Below are 17,405 nucleotides of genomic sequence, written 5' to 3'. Positions count from 1 at the left end.
CTAATATAATAATCGTGTCCACTCATTACTTACCTTAAAATATCTGTAGTCTTAATGTAGAGTGAGAGGTGACTAAACAAGATGAAAGGAATAAATGAGAGAGAGAGAATGAGAGGGTAGAAGGTTCACGAGTTAAGTAAACAAACGTTGTTGTTGCCAGCCCGGACACAAATGGTTTTCATGGTTTTCGTTCACTCTGTCAAGCCGACCAGAAAAACATCTCATATTTGTTAATTTATATGTTTACATGTTATGTAGCACGTTTATTATATAATTTTGAAAAAAAATCATAGATGGATTAAGCAAAATGTTATATTAATGTTTTATACACATTTAATGCACCTCAGTGACTATTATTATCATTATTAATATGGCGTCCTCAAGACCAATTACACTCTTAATGAGTGGCTCTGAGACAGACAAGCAGAAAGACAGACAGGTAGACAGAAAGACAGACACACAGGTAGACAGACAGGCACACAGGTAAACAAAGACACACAAGTAGACAGAAAGACAGACACACAGGTAGACATAAACAGACAAACAGGTAGACAGACAGACACAGATATACAGGCAGATAGATACAGACAGGTTTATGTGCAACAGTGAAAACAAATAGAGAGTTCGAGAGTAAGAGCCTTTCTTGCGACAATCTTCAGTGGAAGATTCAGACTTCATCTTAGGGGCCATGGCGAAATTTACTGTCCAGTTAGTACAGTTAATACAGTATGATGCTGCTGATAGGGCAGGGTTACTCAAACTGATGCTGCCTGCATGACGCATTGCCTCTGCGAGTCTTGTCAAATATCGTACAGCGGTGTGCATCAGCCGGCCCAGCCCAGCTGTCAGATGCACGGCCCTAAGTCGAGTGGACCTATGTCTAGCATGTCTTAAGATGGATGGCAGGTGTACAGTGCAAAGTTGCTGTTTTAAACCAAAAACACAGTCAAAGTTTTTTTTTTCTCATTACGCACTGTGTGCTGCAGGATTTTTTTTTTTATACTGTGCACACTGACCACATAGACCCATTCTTTCATATGGAGACCTACCAGCTTTCAATTGCTAGATTTGAAGGCTCTATAATTTAGGCGTACTAGTACGTCAATAACCCTGGTGCGTAAGCTGTACTAGTACATCGGAAACCCTGAAAGGGTTAATTCTTTCAATGATAACTACCACACCTTACCAAGTATACCCAACAGGCTTATTCCCCTATAATTTTTACACACACTCTTGTCCCCTTTGCCTTCATACTAAGGAACTCTGCCAATCCCTAGGTACCTTTCCCTCTTTCATGCACTTTTTAAATAAAAGTGCTAACCATTTCAAAACTATATCCCCACATGCTTTTAGCATTTGTCTGTGCTCCAATTCCCTCTGACCTAAGTGGCAGCAAGCAGCAACAAGGCTGCTTCTATATCCTGTCATCCCCTGGGCCTATCCGAACTCCAGTGATCACCTAATTGCAAGTACTGCTGCAACAACATGCAAGGAACCTATAGTGACATGAAAACTGACAGTGACAACAATGAAATGGACTAAATATGACCAAAAGAGGGACCAGCATTCAAGCACCAGACCTGCTGCCAGACGTGAACCAAACATGTGACGTTTTCCACTACAGTGAAATAACTGACCTCCATATCGACTCCACAGTGTTCAATGGGAAGACAACATGGGAGAAAACATAATAACAAAACTCCAAGGAAATGACAGGTCTGTAGGACTGCTTTTTCCCTCAGTGCCAAATGAGGGAATGAACTGAGCATTTAAACATGGCTGACCGGCATCCAAACACCAGCTACTGCCAGACGTACAACTAGCGAAGCGAAGTTCTCATCTAAACTGACTTTCGTCTATACTGACAGTAGCATCACATCATCTGCACCACCATCATATCACCTGTACCAGTGTTAACGAGAGGGAAACACAGGAGACATTGTCAAATCTACAATACAAAACTCCAAGAAAACTATCATATAGCGACGGTTATCCCTCAGTGCCAATCGTGGGAAAGAAGTGAATAGTTAAACAGCCAAGGTTAATGTTTTAGTAGCTGACCTATATTCAGCTGACCAGTGTACAGTGAGAGAGTCATAGGACAAAATGCCAAATCTATCTATAAAACTCAAGGAAAGTCAAGTTGTAGTGGCATTTTCTTCCCTCAGTGCTTTTAAAAATGGCCGAAACAGCAGACCAGGTCAGGCAGCCAACAACACGACGCAGCCCCGATAAATGGAATTGAGGAGTACAGTGGACCCCCGCTTAACGATCACCTCCAAATGCGACCAATTATGTAAGTGTATTTATGTAAGTGCGTTTGTACGTGTATGTTTGGGGGTCTGAAATGGACTAATCTACTTCACAATATTCCTTATGGGAAAAAATTCGGTCAGTACTGGCACCTGAACATACTACTGGAATGAAAAAAAATCGTTAACCGGGGGTCCACTGTATTTGGACGGATGAAGCCAGTGATTAATAAAACTTTCTGGTCCTGTCAGAATGAAAATGAGTTAGAAGTGTAATAGGTGAAGCTGGTCTGTGAAGTGAGGTGTGAAGGGAGGTGTGAAATAAGGGAATAAGTGAAAGGGGCTTGTGAAGTAAAGGGATAAGTGAGGAGTGAAGAGGGTTTAGAAGTAGATACCAGAAAATTTAGTAGTAATCAGTGGTGACTGCTAGAGCAGCTACTAGGGTTTGCTAGGTGACTAGAAAAGAGAAATAAATATTGTTGTGCATGATTAAAAGAGTGAAGAGTGAAAATGGCAGGCATTAGAGGGGTCCAGACTGCCATAATATTTATCTTTCTCCTGCAATTCCGTGAAGAAGGAAATCAGTTGTGGGGGCTGGAAAAGGTGAACAGGGTAATGGCACCCTGAATAGTAAAAGCCCAACAGTTGCCATCCTACCAGAAATGTAAATGTCACTATCGCCGCAAGGTATGGCAACACCGCATACCCAAACAAAAACAGTGGCACACAGCTCTTTTAGTGGCGCTGTTAAGTGGTGATATCCAAACTAATCCAGGACCTCAAACTATTGTGCAGAGGGAAAACAGGCAGATAAGTGAAGGTGATAATGACGATCTAGTAGCTAGGAATGATAACCTTAACTCCATATGTAATGCACACATAGGTCAATGTGAGACAATACAGCCATTCTCATTATCTCAAACACCACCAAACAGGTGCATACACTGTACTAAAGTACGAACGAAGAACAGAAAAGACACCTTATGTAAAATGTGTAAGGGGCGGGTGCATAATGGCTGTATGTACAATTAAAGTAATGGTGCCAGAATTCATTTTCTGTGTAACAAATGCACTTACTTTGGCACAGTTACCCTTTAGCAATGATGACACTGATTTAATTTTAATACAAATGACCCACTGCCATATATTGATGAATATAATTGTTTTATGAAAACAGGCCTTCACTTTATTCATGTCAACACAAGATCACTTTTTCCAAAATTGGCAGAGATTAGGATTTTAGCTAACAGAACTAGGGCGGCAGTTACATCCATCTCTGAATCCTGGTTGGACGATACGGTGACTGATGACGAGGTCACAATAGAAGGTTACAATATAAAACGCTTAGAAAGGAACAGAAAACGTGGTGGGGTACATGCTTACATAAGAAATGACTTAGCTTACAACCCAAGACCTGATATAAATAAACTGGAGATTTCATGGTTTGAAGTGCTGCTTCCCAAGACCAAATCCATCTTAGTAGGAACTAGCTACTGCCCTGCCACCCAGGATCAGTTCTTAGAAGACTTTTCCAGAGTATTGTCTGGACTTGAAAACAATTGCGAGACAATAATACTGGGAGACTTCAATATCTGTTTTCAGCAGCAAAGTAACGGGCTATGCAAAAGGTATAAGCAAATTCTAGGTTTAAATAGTTACACTCAACTAATTAATATACCAAGCCAGATCACACAGTTCTCAGCCACCTTAATTGATCACATACTTTGTAATCGCTCTGAGAACATTAGTCAGTCAGGCGTCATTACCACAGGTCTTAGTGATCACTTCATCATTTACTGCACAGGAAAATCACTAGGGATAGGATAGGCCTACATAGGACAATAAAAATGTTAACTAGAAACTACAGTAAAGAAACACTGGTAAATAGGCTACACAATTGTGACTGGACAGTGACAACAAGTTGCACGGATGTAAATGATGCCTGGGAAAAATTCAAAACAATGTTCACTGTCATCCTTGGTAACAATGCACCAGTTAAAGAGGTTAGGATTAAACGAAGAACTGAACCCTGGATGACTACTGAGATATTAGATAATATGAAAGTCAGAGACCAGTTGCTAAAAAGATTTAAAACAGACAGAATATTGCAGCACTAAATGAATTCCAAAAGGTGAGGCACAGAATGCAGAGACTATTAAAAGGAGCAAAGGTAAAGCTCTATTGCTCAAAAATTGAAGAGTACAAGCATAACCCCAGAAAGCTCTGGCAACAGCTGAAACAGTTGGGGTATAGCCATAAACCAGTAGATAGATCTAACATAGTACTCACTATCGATAACGAGGTATGTCATGAAACAACTAAAGTGGCAAACTGTTTCAATTCCTACTACACATCTGTCGCATCAACACTAGTAAGTAAACTACCAGCTACATCAAATACCTTTAACATAGACTCAGATAAGTTTCAAACATACTATACCAATAAAGGGGTAATCCCAAACAGTTGTCAACTAGTAAGTGTATCTCATGACTTTGTTCAAAAAGAACTAAGCAGGTTAAACCCAACTAAGAGCACTGGCCACCAGCCCTGATAACATCCCATCTAAGTTCCTAAAAGATAGTGCTTCTGAATTTTAAATCCCTATTGCTCACATAATAAATTTGTCTATCACCACTAATGCCGTAACGGAGGGGTTCAAGGAGGCCAGAGTTACTCCTTTCTACAAGAAAAATAGTAGGTCTGATGTAAGCAACTATGTATAGGCCTGTCAGCACACTCAGTGTAATATCCAAAATTCTAGAGAGGGTGGTGTACTGTAAAGTAGTTAAGTACCTTAATGACAATAACATTCTTCACAGCTATCAATCAGGCTTTAGAAGATCTTACCCAACCGATACCTCCCTAATTGATCTGATTGATTACACGAGAACTGAAATGTCAATGGGGAACCTCATAGGCATGGTAACCTGCAAAAGGCCTTCGATACTGTCAACCACATTATGTAAGAAAGTTCAAGGTATCGGTATAGGTTCTGTGGACTGGTTTAAGTCCTATCTTAGCAACAGGAGACAAATTGTCAAAATCAACAAAACAGAATCAGAACCCCTGCCGATAGCATGTGTAGTTCCCCAAGGTAGTATTCTGGGTCCCTTATTATTCCTATGCTATGTTAATGACATGCCTATCAGTGTCAAGTGCAAACTCCTACAGTATGTAGATGACAGTGCTCTGTTAGTATCAGGTAAAGACCCACAAGATATTGCTAATGTATTAACACTGGAACTAGAGTCCTGCAGTAAATGGTTAGTAGACAAAATATCATTACACCTTGGGAAAATTGAAGCCATTCTCTATGGCATGAAACAAACTGAGAAGGGTAAATAACTTTAATGTCCAGTATAATGGGGAACCCATCTGGGAATCTCCTTTGACCAATGTAAAACAGGAGAATTGATAGGAAACAGTGTAGTAAAGAAAGCGAATACCAGACTGAAATTCCTCTATAGACAAGCACAGTGTCTACCTACTAAGGCTCGCAGGACCTTATGTCTAGCCCTTATACAATGTCATATGGACTACGCTTGCTCTTCATGGTACTCTGCCTTGACAAAAAAAAAAAAAATGAAAGATTGACTGCAAATCACCCAGAACAAAATGGTAAGATTCATCTTGTACCTTAGTCCAAGAGAACATGTAGGCCAGGATGAATTACAATAATTGGATATGCTTAATGTTGAAGACAGAGTAAAACAACTGAAGCTAAATCAAGTTTGCAAAATTGCTCACAAACAGTGTCCAGAATATCTTGCTGCCAATTTTATCAAGGCAATCATAGCAATCAAAGCAATCATAGTACTAGGGGGAGAGAGCACAACTTTGTGGGAGACAGAAATGGTGAAGCTGGAGATACTGTCCTGGGAGACAGTAATGGTGAAGCTGGAGATTTTGTCCACGTAGTCGGGAATTATACGCAGGAAGGAATACATATAAATGACCTCATAGGGGACAGGAGCCATAGTAGGGAAACAAGTGTAGTCAAAGATAAGATAAAACCAATATTGCAAACTAGAAATACCGCAGGAAATAGCAAACAAGAGGACTCCAATAGCAATAGTGAGGATAAATTACCAAAAACAACTGGTGGGAGCTCCATTGTTGGTGCTAGGGAGGATAGAAGTACGACAGGGAAACATGCACCAACAGGGAATACAGTCACAGAAACCCAAGGCAAACGGAAACCAAGCCTGTGCACATACTGTGCACTTGGTATCTGCTGGCATGGGAAATCTGGAAAAACAGATGGGACGTGCAACTATGACCACCCTAGAAAATGCCATGCCCATATGACAACAGGAAAATGCAAACTCCCTTCCTGTAAGCTTTTTCACCCTGAAATGTGTACCTCTTCAGTACAGGAAAGACTGTGCTATAACTTAAATTGCCAGGCATACCATCTAAAGGGGACAAAAAGATACAAAACATCCAGGCCATGGAAAGCCAGCAACAAACAACAAAATACCTTTCATCCGTGGACTGCTTGCAGAGGCAAAGGCAATGTTCGCGGCTTTCACTGAGACCCACATAAAGGATCACTTGGACAATGAAATATGGATCCCAGGTTACAACCTATACAGATGTGACAGAGTGAACAGGCAAAAGGGGGGGGTTGGCCTGTACATTGCAGAGTCACTTGTTTGCACAGAACTGCTTAATGCCTCAAATGACGTAGTGGAAGTTTTAGCAGTAAAGGTCGAGAACCAAAACCTAGTCATTGTGGTAGTCTACAAGCCTCCGGATGCAACATCCCAGCAATTCCAGGAACAGCTGTTAAAAATTGACCACTGTCTGGAAAATCTTCCAGCTCCTGCACCCAACATCTTGCTCCTGGGGGATTTCAACTTAAGGCACCTAAAATGGAGGAATATAGCAAATAATATTGTTGCAGTAATAACACCAGGAGGCAGCTCTGATGAAAACTCACACTCACACGAGCTTTTAAATCTCTGCACAAAATTCAATTTAAACCAGCAAATAATAGAGCCTACTAGACTGGAGAATACACTAGACCTCATATTCACTAACAATGATGATCTGATAAGAAATGTCACCATATCAAAAACAATATACTCAGATCACAACATAATTGAGGTTCAGACATGTATGCGAGGAGCCCCAGACCGACAAAATGAGACTAGTCACGAGGGAGCATTCACCAAATTCAACTTCAATAACAAAAACATGAAGTGGGACCAAGTAAACCAAGTCCTAACCGATATAAGCTGGGAAGATATACTAAGCAACACAGACCCAAACTTATGCCTAGAACAGATTAACTCGGTGGCACTCGATGTATGCACAAGGCTTATTCCTCTAAGAAAAAGGAGGAGTAGATGTAAAATAGAAAGAGACAGGCGCTCCCTTTACAGGCGACGGAAAAGAATAACAGAGCGGCTAAAAGAGGTCAATATATCTGAAATGCGCAGGGAGACACTGGTCAGAGAAATAGCAAGCATCGAACTTAAGCTAAAAGAATCCTTTAGGAGTCAGGAATCGCGGGAAGAACTAAAAGCTATAAATGAAATCGAAAGAAACCCAAAGTATTTCTTCTCCTATGCCAAATCAAAATCGAGAACAACGCCCAGTATTGGGCCCCTACTTAAACAAGATGGGTCCTACACAGATGACAGCAAGGAAATGAGTGAGCTACTCAAGTCCCAATATGACTCAGTTTTTAGCAAGCCGCTAACCAGACTGAGAGTCGAAGATCAAAATGAATTTTTTATGAGAGAGCCACAAAATTTGATTAACACAAGCCTATCCGATGTTATCCTGACGCCAAATGACTTCGAACAGGCGATAAATGACATGCCCATGCACTCTGCCCCAGGGCCAGACTCATGGAACTCTGTGTTCATCAAGAACTGCAAGAAGTCCCTATCACGAGCCTTTTCCATCCTATGGAGAGGGAGCATGGACACGGGGGTCGTCCCTCAGTTACTAAAAACAACAGACATAGCCCCACTCCACAAAGGGGGCAGTAAAGCAACAGCAAAGAACTACAGACCAATAGCACTAACATCCCATATCATAAAAATCTTTGAAAGGGTCCTAAGAAGCAAGATCACCACCCATCTAGAAACCCATCAGTTACACAACCCAGGGCAACATGGGTTTAGAACAGGTCGCTCCTGTCTGTCTCAACTACTGGATCACTACGACAAGGTCCTAAATGCACTAGAAGACAAAAAGAATGCAGATGTAATATATAAAGACTTTGCAAAAGCCTTCGACAAGTGTGACCATGGCGTAATAGCGCACAAAATGCGCGCTAAAGGAATAACAGGAAAAGTCGGTCAATGGATCTATAATTTCCTCACTAACAGAACACAGAGAGTAGTCGTCAACAGAGTAAAGTCCGAGGCAGCTACGGTGAAAAGCTCTGTTCCACAAGGCACAGTACTAGCTCCCATCTTGTTCCTCATCCTCATATCCGACATAGACAAGGATGTCAGCCACAGCACCGTGTCTTCCTTTGCAGATGACACCCGAATCTGCATGACAGTGTCTTCCATTGCAGACACTGCAAGGCTCCAGGCGGACATCAACCAAATCTTTCAGTGGGCTGCAGAAAACAATATGAAGTTCAACGATGAGAAATTTCAATTACTCAGATATGGTAAACATGAGGAAATTAAATCTTCATCAGAGTACAAAACAAATTCTGGTCACAAAATAGAGCGAAACACCAGCGTCAAAGACCTGGGAGTGATTATGTCGGAGGATCTCACCTTCAAGGACCATAACATTGTATCAATCACATCTGCTAGAAAAATGACAGGATGGATAATGAGAACCTTCAAAACTAGGGAGGCCAAGCCCATGATGACACTCTTCAGGTCACTTGTTCTATCTAGGCTGGAATATTGCTGCACTCTAACAGCACCTTTCAAGGCAGGTGAAATTGCCGACCTAGAAAATGTACAGAGAACTTTCACGGCGCGCATAACGGAGATAAAACACCTCAATTACTGGGAGCGCTTGAGGTTTCTAAACCTGTATTCCCTGGAACGCAGGAGGGAGAGATACATGATTATATACACCTGGAAAATCCTAGAGGGACTAGTACCGAACTTGCACACGAAAATCACTCACTACGAAAGCAAAAGACTTGGCAGACGATGCACCATCCCCCCAATGAAAAGCAGGGGTGTCACTAGCACGTTAAGAGACCATACAATAAGTGTCAGGGGCCCGAGACTGTTCATCTGCCTCCCAACACACATAAGGGGGATTACCAACAGACCCCTGGCAGTCTTCAAGCTGGCACTGGACAAGCACCTAAAGTCAGTTCCTGATCAGCCGGGCTGTGGCTCGTACGTTGGTTTGTGTGCAGCCAGCAGCAACAGCCTGGTTGATCAGGCGCTGATCCACCAGGAGGCCTGGTCACAGACCGGGCCGCGGGGGCGTTGACCCCCGAAACTCTCTCCAGGTAAACTCCAGGTAAACCCACAGTCAGTGGCCAGGCTTCAAACACCCTTTATTGTACAGCAATAAAGGAATGGAACAGACTGCCCGCACATGTCAATCAGTTCAAGAAGAGAGCCAAATTGCCTGATGAACATAGCTACAGAGAGGGAGGGGAATGAGACACGCACTCCACTTTCATACTTAGCAATGATCTCTTTCTTCATCTCCATAGTAATTCTCACCTTTTTTGCTGTAAGGTTGGCACTAGAAGCTTCCTTGGGGCCCATGGTGACTTATTTTGCAGGTGCAATCACTACAAAGGCTGTGATATTATGAAATGTTCCAGTTGTATGTTTGGAAGCGACCGGGGTGGCTGCCTTGTAAACACTGGCACCCACGGGACAAGCGAGGCGCGCTCAGGCCAAAGTGGACGCGTCTCGTACGGAACAAATAGCGCTGGTCGGGTTTTTAAGCGCTAGTCGAGGCAAAATTTTTGCATTAAAATGTATCGCTAGTCAGATTTATCGTTAATCGATGCCATCGCTGGTTGAGGGTCCACTTTATTTATATTCTCTCTTCACCTGCCATAACTTATCTTTCAATATTATTGCTACACCTTCCTTAACACTCTCTCAGATACTCCTGAACTAATCACATTTATTTCTCCCCAATAAAATTTCCCTACTCCCTTCAAATTTATTTTGCTTAGAGCCAGGTCATCCAACTTCTTTTCATTCCTTTCTTTATCTTCATTACATCCATGCACATTCAAACATCCCAGCTTTATACAGCTTTTATTTTTATTTTTAGCAATTTATACAGAAGGGGTTAATAGCCCATTGCTTGCGGCATTTTAGTAGCCTCTTGCGACATGTATGGCTTACAGAGGAAAGATTCTTTTCCACTTCCCCAATGAGACATGATGAAACAGATAAGAAGAACTATTTTGAAAATAGAAACTTTAGACGAGTGTGTATACATACAAGTGTACATGTATATGTAGTGTGATGTAAGTAGAAGTAGCAAGATGTACCTGTTTTCTTGCTTGTTTATGAGACAGAAAGAAAAGACAAATAACTACAATGTAATTTTTGAGATTGAATTGAGGACTGTGTAAATCGTTACTCTTGTTCTGAATTCCAGGCCACTGTAACCTGCTTAGTAAACACTCAATGTTGGGCTTTAGTCCCTAGATCCATTATGTACTACTGTAATCCTTACGCTACCCACAGGGGATGGGTATGGAGTGCTTTATTAAGATTTCAAACATCTTTTTCTGGCTATATCCAAGACCATTATCAATTACTCAGATTTTTCACACTTGACTTACAAATTAATATCAGCAACAACAGAATTAAACAGTAAAAACTGATATTCATAGACTTATATTTCTTCACATACCTGAGATCTTTGATTGAAAGAGTACCCTTGAAATCTCTCAGAATTTCGAGTAACACCCAAGTCCAGTATGATCTGTATGATAGCTTTCCAAGATCTGACAATGGCTTTTCAGGGCTGCCTACAACACCTTCCAACTTGCTTAATTCGTAACTAGAAAAAAAAAAAAAGAGGAAAAAATCTTAGATAACATATTCCTAATTCTTCTTAATTCTTTTTTTATCACTTATGCAAGTGGGGAAGAAACACAAGAAAAGAATGGAAGAGTATTATAGAAAAAAAAAAAAAAAAAAAGGTTAAGGATAAGTCAATAGTATGCAGATTTTAATACTATCTTCCACACTTTGCAGCTTCATAGAAAATCAGTCTACCAAGACACAAGCAAAATATCTACAGCATCATTTCACCTAATTTACAGGTTAAATGTACACTAATAGTAACATATCATTCATTACCTACAAAAATATTACTTCCATGCAATATTGCTCATTGCCACTTTGGTACTGATATGAATGCCACACTTGCTTTCACGAACTCAAAATGTGTCTACTTTATCCTCCAACTTCCTTCAATTATATCAGTGTAATACTTTCTGCATCATCCTTAATTAAACATATTCATTTGATATGGCTATACCCTAACAGCACATTTTAAATCCTCCGATTCATAAACCATCTCTAGGGTTCTCAATTTTCTTATGAATAAATGTGCATGAAGATTCAAAGGTTAGAGAATATAAAAATGCTAATACAGTATGTATATTAGAATACAAAAAATTAAATTTATTTTCAACACTGATCAAACCAGGTATTTTTACTCTTCATATCCCAACAATCTCAAGAGAAAACTGTTTTCTGAACTAAGAAAAATGCCCCCATTCTATTGTGGTTGTGGTGGGAAGACACCTGCAGTGGCTTATGTAACCTACTGAGACCCATTGTCAACCAAGAACACAACAATTGGAGAAGGAGGTGGAAACCCAGGGATTCCTGTGGTTCTTAACACAGAAATGAGTATAACAATATTTAACCCTTTCAGGGTCCGTGCCGTACATCTACGGCTTTACGTTCAGGGTCCAAACCGTAGATCTACGCCATGAGCTCAGCTCACTCTGATAAGCTGTGAGCAGTAAATTTGGGCCTAGATATGAGAGAATACATCTATGTGGTATGTGTGCACCACATTAAACAAATCCTGCAGCACACAGTGCATAATGAGAGAGAAAAAACTGAGACCATAATTTTCGATTAAAACAGCGACTCTGCAGTGTTTTTTGTACGTTTTTTATAGTTGTATTTGCAATTTCTTGGTCTCATTTGATAGAATGGAAGATATAGTACAGAAATAGAGATGATTTTGATTGGTTTTAGTACTGAAAATGGCTTGAAACTGAGCTCAAATTAGAAGAAATGTTAAATTTTTGCCGATGCTCAAGAGTAAACAAATGACCTCACAAGTCTAATACATTACAGCTGGTGGGCCTAATATACATTCACAAATGTGGTGATACCATTTATACAATTATTACAGTATTGCATAACAGTAAATCTTCTATTTTTTGGTTTGAATAAAAATTCATTATGTGAATACAAAATCAAAATGAAATTCATTTGTAAAGCCTAAAAATGTAACTAATGAACAGAGGAAATGTTAGTTTAGTGCCAGGAATGCCTCCATTGTTTTTGGACCCTATTTTGAAATTGGAATATTTTGAACTTTGCATTAAATTGGCCAAATTACCAAATTCCGGTCACTATTTTGTTGTTGCAACAGTTGACTTGGTGATTTCTTGTGCTCAATCGATAGAATAGAAGTAATACTAGTGAAATAGCTAAGAATTTGGTTGACTGGAATAATGTAATTGGCCTAAAATGGGAGTAAAAGTTGGCAAAATCGCTGATGAGTAAATATTGCTGACGCCTCAAAATTCGCGAGAGCATAATTTCGTCAGTTTTCCATCAAATTTCGTACTTTATGTTTTATTACCTTCAGAAAAAGATTCTCTACCATTCCTAAGAAAAAATAACAAAATTATTTTTTGAAAATTCTTGGACCCTGGTGCACATTTTGAAATTTGGCCTCTGGACCCTGAAAGGGTTAAGGTGCAATTTTCTGCTATAGGCCTAATTACATGCCATCCACAAGGAAGGATAAAGTCCCCATTCAGAAGTAGAGGGCCTTAGCTATTTGCCACAATACAATATGTCCACAAAGTCCTTTTTTCACTTCAAAAATTTATGACTGTTTAAAGATATGAAAATGCACTATTCTACATCTACTATCAGAACTAGGTGTATACTTGTGCATAATAATCTTAACATGAAGTTCCCTGGCAGATATTAACCCTTTGAGGGTTTTCGTCGTACTAGTACGTTTTACGCGTAGGGGTTTTTGACGTACTAGTACTCATAAATTCTAGCGGCCTCAAATCTAGTGGGAGAAAGCTGGTAGGCCTTCATATGAAAGAATGGGTCTATGTGGTCAGTGTGCACAGTCTAAAAAAAATCCTGCAGCACACAGTTATTAATGAGAAAAAAAACTTTGACCGTTTTTTTGGAATAAAACAGCGACTTTGCATTGTATTTTTGTATGGTATTTATTGTTGTATTCTAGTTTTCTTGGTCTCATTTTATAGAATGGAAGACATATTACAGAAATTGAGATGATTTTGACTGGTTTTACGAAGAAAGGTGCCTTGAAATTGAGCTCAAAGTAGCAGAAATGTTCGATTTTTACCAAACTTCAAAAGTAAACAAATCGTGCCAAGCGTGCAATACACGTCAACTGGTGAGTCTAATATTCTTTCACAAGTGCACCAATAATATTTATACCATTTTTTACACTAATGCAGTAGTCTGCATAACAGTAAATCTTATATTTTTTGTGAAAATAAAAGTTCAAAGTGGAAAGCAAAAGAATATAAGAGGGGACTTGAGACATGACTAATGACTAGAGGAAATGTCATTTTAGTGCCAGGAATGTCTTTCTTGTTTATTCTGGACCCTATTCCGAAATTGGCATCTTTTGAAATTTGTGTGAAATTGGCAAAATTGCTAAATTCTGACCACTGTACTGGATAGTTGAATTTCATAAATGAGTGGTTTCTTGCATCCATTCGATAGAAAAAATGGAGTTCTAGCGAAATATTCATGTTTTTTGTCGACTAGTACAGTGAAATTGGCCGAAAATGGGGCTCAAAGTGGGCAAAATCGCCGATGCGTAAACATCGCCGAGACTGCTAACTTTGCGAGAGCATAATTCCGTAAGTTTTCTATCAAATTTCAAACTTTTGGTGTCTTTATGATCGGGAAAAGATTCTCTATCTTTTCATAAGAGAAAATAATTTTTTTTTTTAAATTTGGTCGACCCTGAGAACGAGTTTCGGAGAGGGCCTGTCGACCCTCAAAGGGTTAATAGTATAATCAAACTAAATGCTAAACCAATAAGGGTTATACAGCTCTGTCCTGGTAGATAGCCTGGGCATGGTAGCCCCATCACTTTGGCCCCCAAACTCCCCCGATAACAAAACTTAAGATTTCTTATGAATGTCTGTGATGAAATAAATTGGAATACCAATCAGACGTGTTACATACCAATAGAGGTGTACACGTTGAGGCTGCATAAATTAGACAACTACTGAGCTGTATAAAGGTTTTTGTGGAGAAATGTTCTCCAGCCTCACTCTCATGCTCGCTCAGGCACTCTCACACTCTTGCACACTCACACTCTCACTGTATGTGTGTGTGTGTGTGTGTGTGTGTGTGTGTCATGTGTGTGTGTGTGTGTGGCATGTGTGTGTGTGGCATGTGTGTGTGGCATGTGTGTGTGTGTGGCATGTGTGCATGGCGTGTGTGTGTGGTGTGTGTGTGGCATGTGTGTGTGTGGCGTGTGTGTGTGGCGTGTGTGTGGCATGTGTGTGTGTGGCGTGTGTGTGTGTGGCGTGTGTGTGTGTGTGTGTGGCGTGTGTGGCATGTGTGTGTGTGTGGCATGTGTGCATGGCGTGTGTGTGGCGTGTGTGTGTGGTGTGTGTGGCGTGTGTGTGTGTGGCGTGTGTGTGTCTGTGGCGTGTGTGTGGCATGTGTGTGTGTATGTGGCATGTGTATGTGTGTGTGGCGTGTGTGTGTGTGTGTGGCGTGTGTGTGTGGCGTGTGTGTGTGTGTGGCGTGTGTGTGTGTGTGGCGTGTGTGTGTGTGGCGTGTGTGTGTGGCGTGTGTGTGTGGCGTGTGTGTGTGGCGTGTGTGTGTGTGTGGCGTGTGTGTGTGTGTGGCATGTGTGCATGGCGTGTGTGTGGCGTGTGTGTGGTGTGTGTGGCGTGTGTGTGTGTGGCATGTGTGTGTGTGGCGTGCGTGTGTGTGTGGCATGCGTGTGTGTGTGGCATGCGTGTGTGTATGTGGCATGCGTGTGTGTATGTGGCATGTGTGTGTGTGTGTGTGGCGTGTGTGTGTGTGTGTGTGTATGTGTGTGTGTATGTGTGTGTGTATGTGTGTGTGTGTATGTGTGTGTGTGTGTGTGTGTGTGTGTGGCGTGTGTGTGTGTGTGGCGTGTGTGTGTGTGTGGCATGTGTGTGTGTGTGTGGCGTGTCTGTGTGTGTGGCGTGTCTGTGTGTGTGTGGCGTGTCTGTGTGTGTGTGGCGTGTCTGTGTGTGTGTGGCGTGTCTGTGTGTGTGTGGCGTGTCTGTGTGTGTGTGGCGTGTCTGTGTGTGTGTGGCGTGTCTGTGTGTGTGTGGCGTGTCTGTGTGTGTGTGGCGTGTCTGTGTGTGTGTGGCGTGTCCGTGTGGCGTGTCTGTGTGTGTGTGGCGTGTCTGTGTGTGTGGCGTGTCTGTGTGTGTGGCGTGTCTGTGTGTGTGTGGCGTGTCTGTGTGTGTGTGGCGTGTCTGTGTGGCGTGTCTGTGTGTGGCGTGTCTGTGTGGCGTGTCTGTGTGGCGTGTCTGTGTGGCGTGTCTGTGTGGCGTGTCTGTGTGGCGTGTCTGTGTGGCGTGTCTGTGTGGCGTGTCTGTGTGTGTGTGGCGTGTCTGTGTGTGTGTGGCGTGTCTGTGTGTGTGTGTGGCGTGTCTGTGTGGCGTGTCTGTGTGGCGTGTGTGTGGCGTGTCTGTGTGGCGTGTCTGTGTGTGTGTGGCGTGTCTGTGTGTGTGTGGCGTGTCTGTGTGGCGTGTGTGTGGCGTGTCTGTGTGGCGTGTCTGTGTGTGTGGCGTGTCTGTGTGTGTGTGGCGTGTCTGTGTGTGTGTGGCGTGTCTGTGTGTGGCGTGTGTGTGTGTGGCGTGTCTGTGTGTGTGTGTGGCGTGTCTGTGTGTGTGTGTGGCGTGTCTGTGTGTGTGTGTGGCGTGTCTGTGTGTGTGTGTGGCGTGTCTGTGTGTGTGTGTGGCGTGTCTGTGTGTGTGTGTGGCGTGTCTGTGTGTGTGTGTGGCGTGTCTGTGTGTGTGTGTGGCGTGTCTGTGTGTGTGTGTGGCGTGTCTGTGTGTGTGTGTGGCGTGTCTGTGTGTGTGTGTGGCGTGTCTGTGTGTGTGTGTGTGGCGTGTCTGTGTGTGTGTGTGTGGCGTGTCTGTGTGTGTGTGTGTGGCGTGTCTGTGTGTGTGTGTGTGGCGTGTCTGTGTGTGTGTGTGTGTGGCGTGTCTGTGTGTGTGTGTGTGGCGTGTCTGTGTGTGTGTGTGGCGTGTGTGTGTGTGTGTGTGTGTGGCGTGTCTGTGTGTGTGTGTGGCGTGTCTGTGTGTGTGTGTGGCGTGTCTGTGTGTGTGTGTGTGGCGTGTCTGTGTGTGTGTGTGTGGGGTGTGTGTGTGTGTGTGTGTGGCGTGTCTGTGTGTGTGTGGCGTGTCTGTGTGTGTGTGTGGCGTGTCTGTGTGTGTGTGTGGCGTGTCTGTGTGTGTGTGTGGCGTGTCTGTGTGTGTGTGTGGCGTGTCTGTGTGTGTGTGTGGCGTGTCTGTGTGTGTGTGTGGCGTGTCTGTGTGTGTGTGTGGCGTGTCTGTGTGTGTGTGTGGCGTGTCTGTGTGTGTGTGTGGCGTGTCTGTGTGTGTGTGTGTGGCGTGTCTGTGTGTGTGTGGGGCGTGTCTGTGTGTGTGTGTGGCGTGTCTGTGTGTGTGTGTGGCGTGTCTGTGTGTGTGTGTGGCGTGTCTGTGTGTGTGTGGCGTGTCTGTGTGTGGCGTGTCTGTGTGTGTGTGGCGTGTCTGTGTGTGTGTGGCGTGTGTGTGTGTGTGGCGTGTCTGTGTGTGTGGCGTGTCTGTGTGTGTGGCGTGTCTGTGTGTGTGGCGTGTCTGTGTGTGTGGCGTGTCTGTGTGTGTGGCGTGTCTGTGTGTGTGGCGTGTCTGTGTGTGTGGCGTGTCTGTGTGTGTGGCGT

The 17,405-nt window shown here is 42.6% G+C and overlaps 1 protein-coding gene across 10 annotated transcripts in view; it reads right to left on the bottom strand.

The window, feature by feature from the left end:
• mof (males absent on the first) overlaps nucleotides 1-17,405 on the bottom strand; it is a 510,758-nt gene that overhangs the window by 218,958 nt on the left and 274,395 nt on the right. For 9 of the 10 annotated variants that reach the window (XM_070081501.1, XM_070081496.1, XM_070081489.1 and 6 more), the window contains exon 7: nucleotides 11,082-11,231. The exons of the other annotated variant lie outside the window; for it this stretch is intronic. In XM_070081501.1, the coding sequence (XP_069937602.1) occupies nucleotides 11,082-11,231 (150 nt within the window). The remainder of the gene's footprint in view (nucleotides 1-11,081; nucleotides 11,232-17,405) is intronic. 10 annotated transcript variants of the gene reach the window in all.

Source organism: Cherax quadricarinatus, chromosome 6 (assembly GCF_038502225.1).
Source record: "Cherax quadricarinatus isolate ZL_2023a chromosome 6, ASM3850222v1, whole genome shotgun sequence".
Taxonomy (NCBI): domain Eukaryota; kingdom Metazoa; phylum Arthropoda; class Malacostraca; order Decapoda; family Parastacidae; genus Cherax; species Cherax quadricarinatus.
The sequence above is the reverse complement of the archived record's forward strand: the minus strand, read 5'-3'. Positions and strand labels throughout refer to the sequence as shown.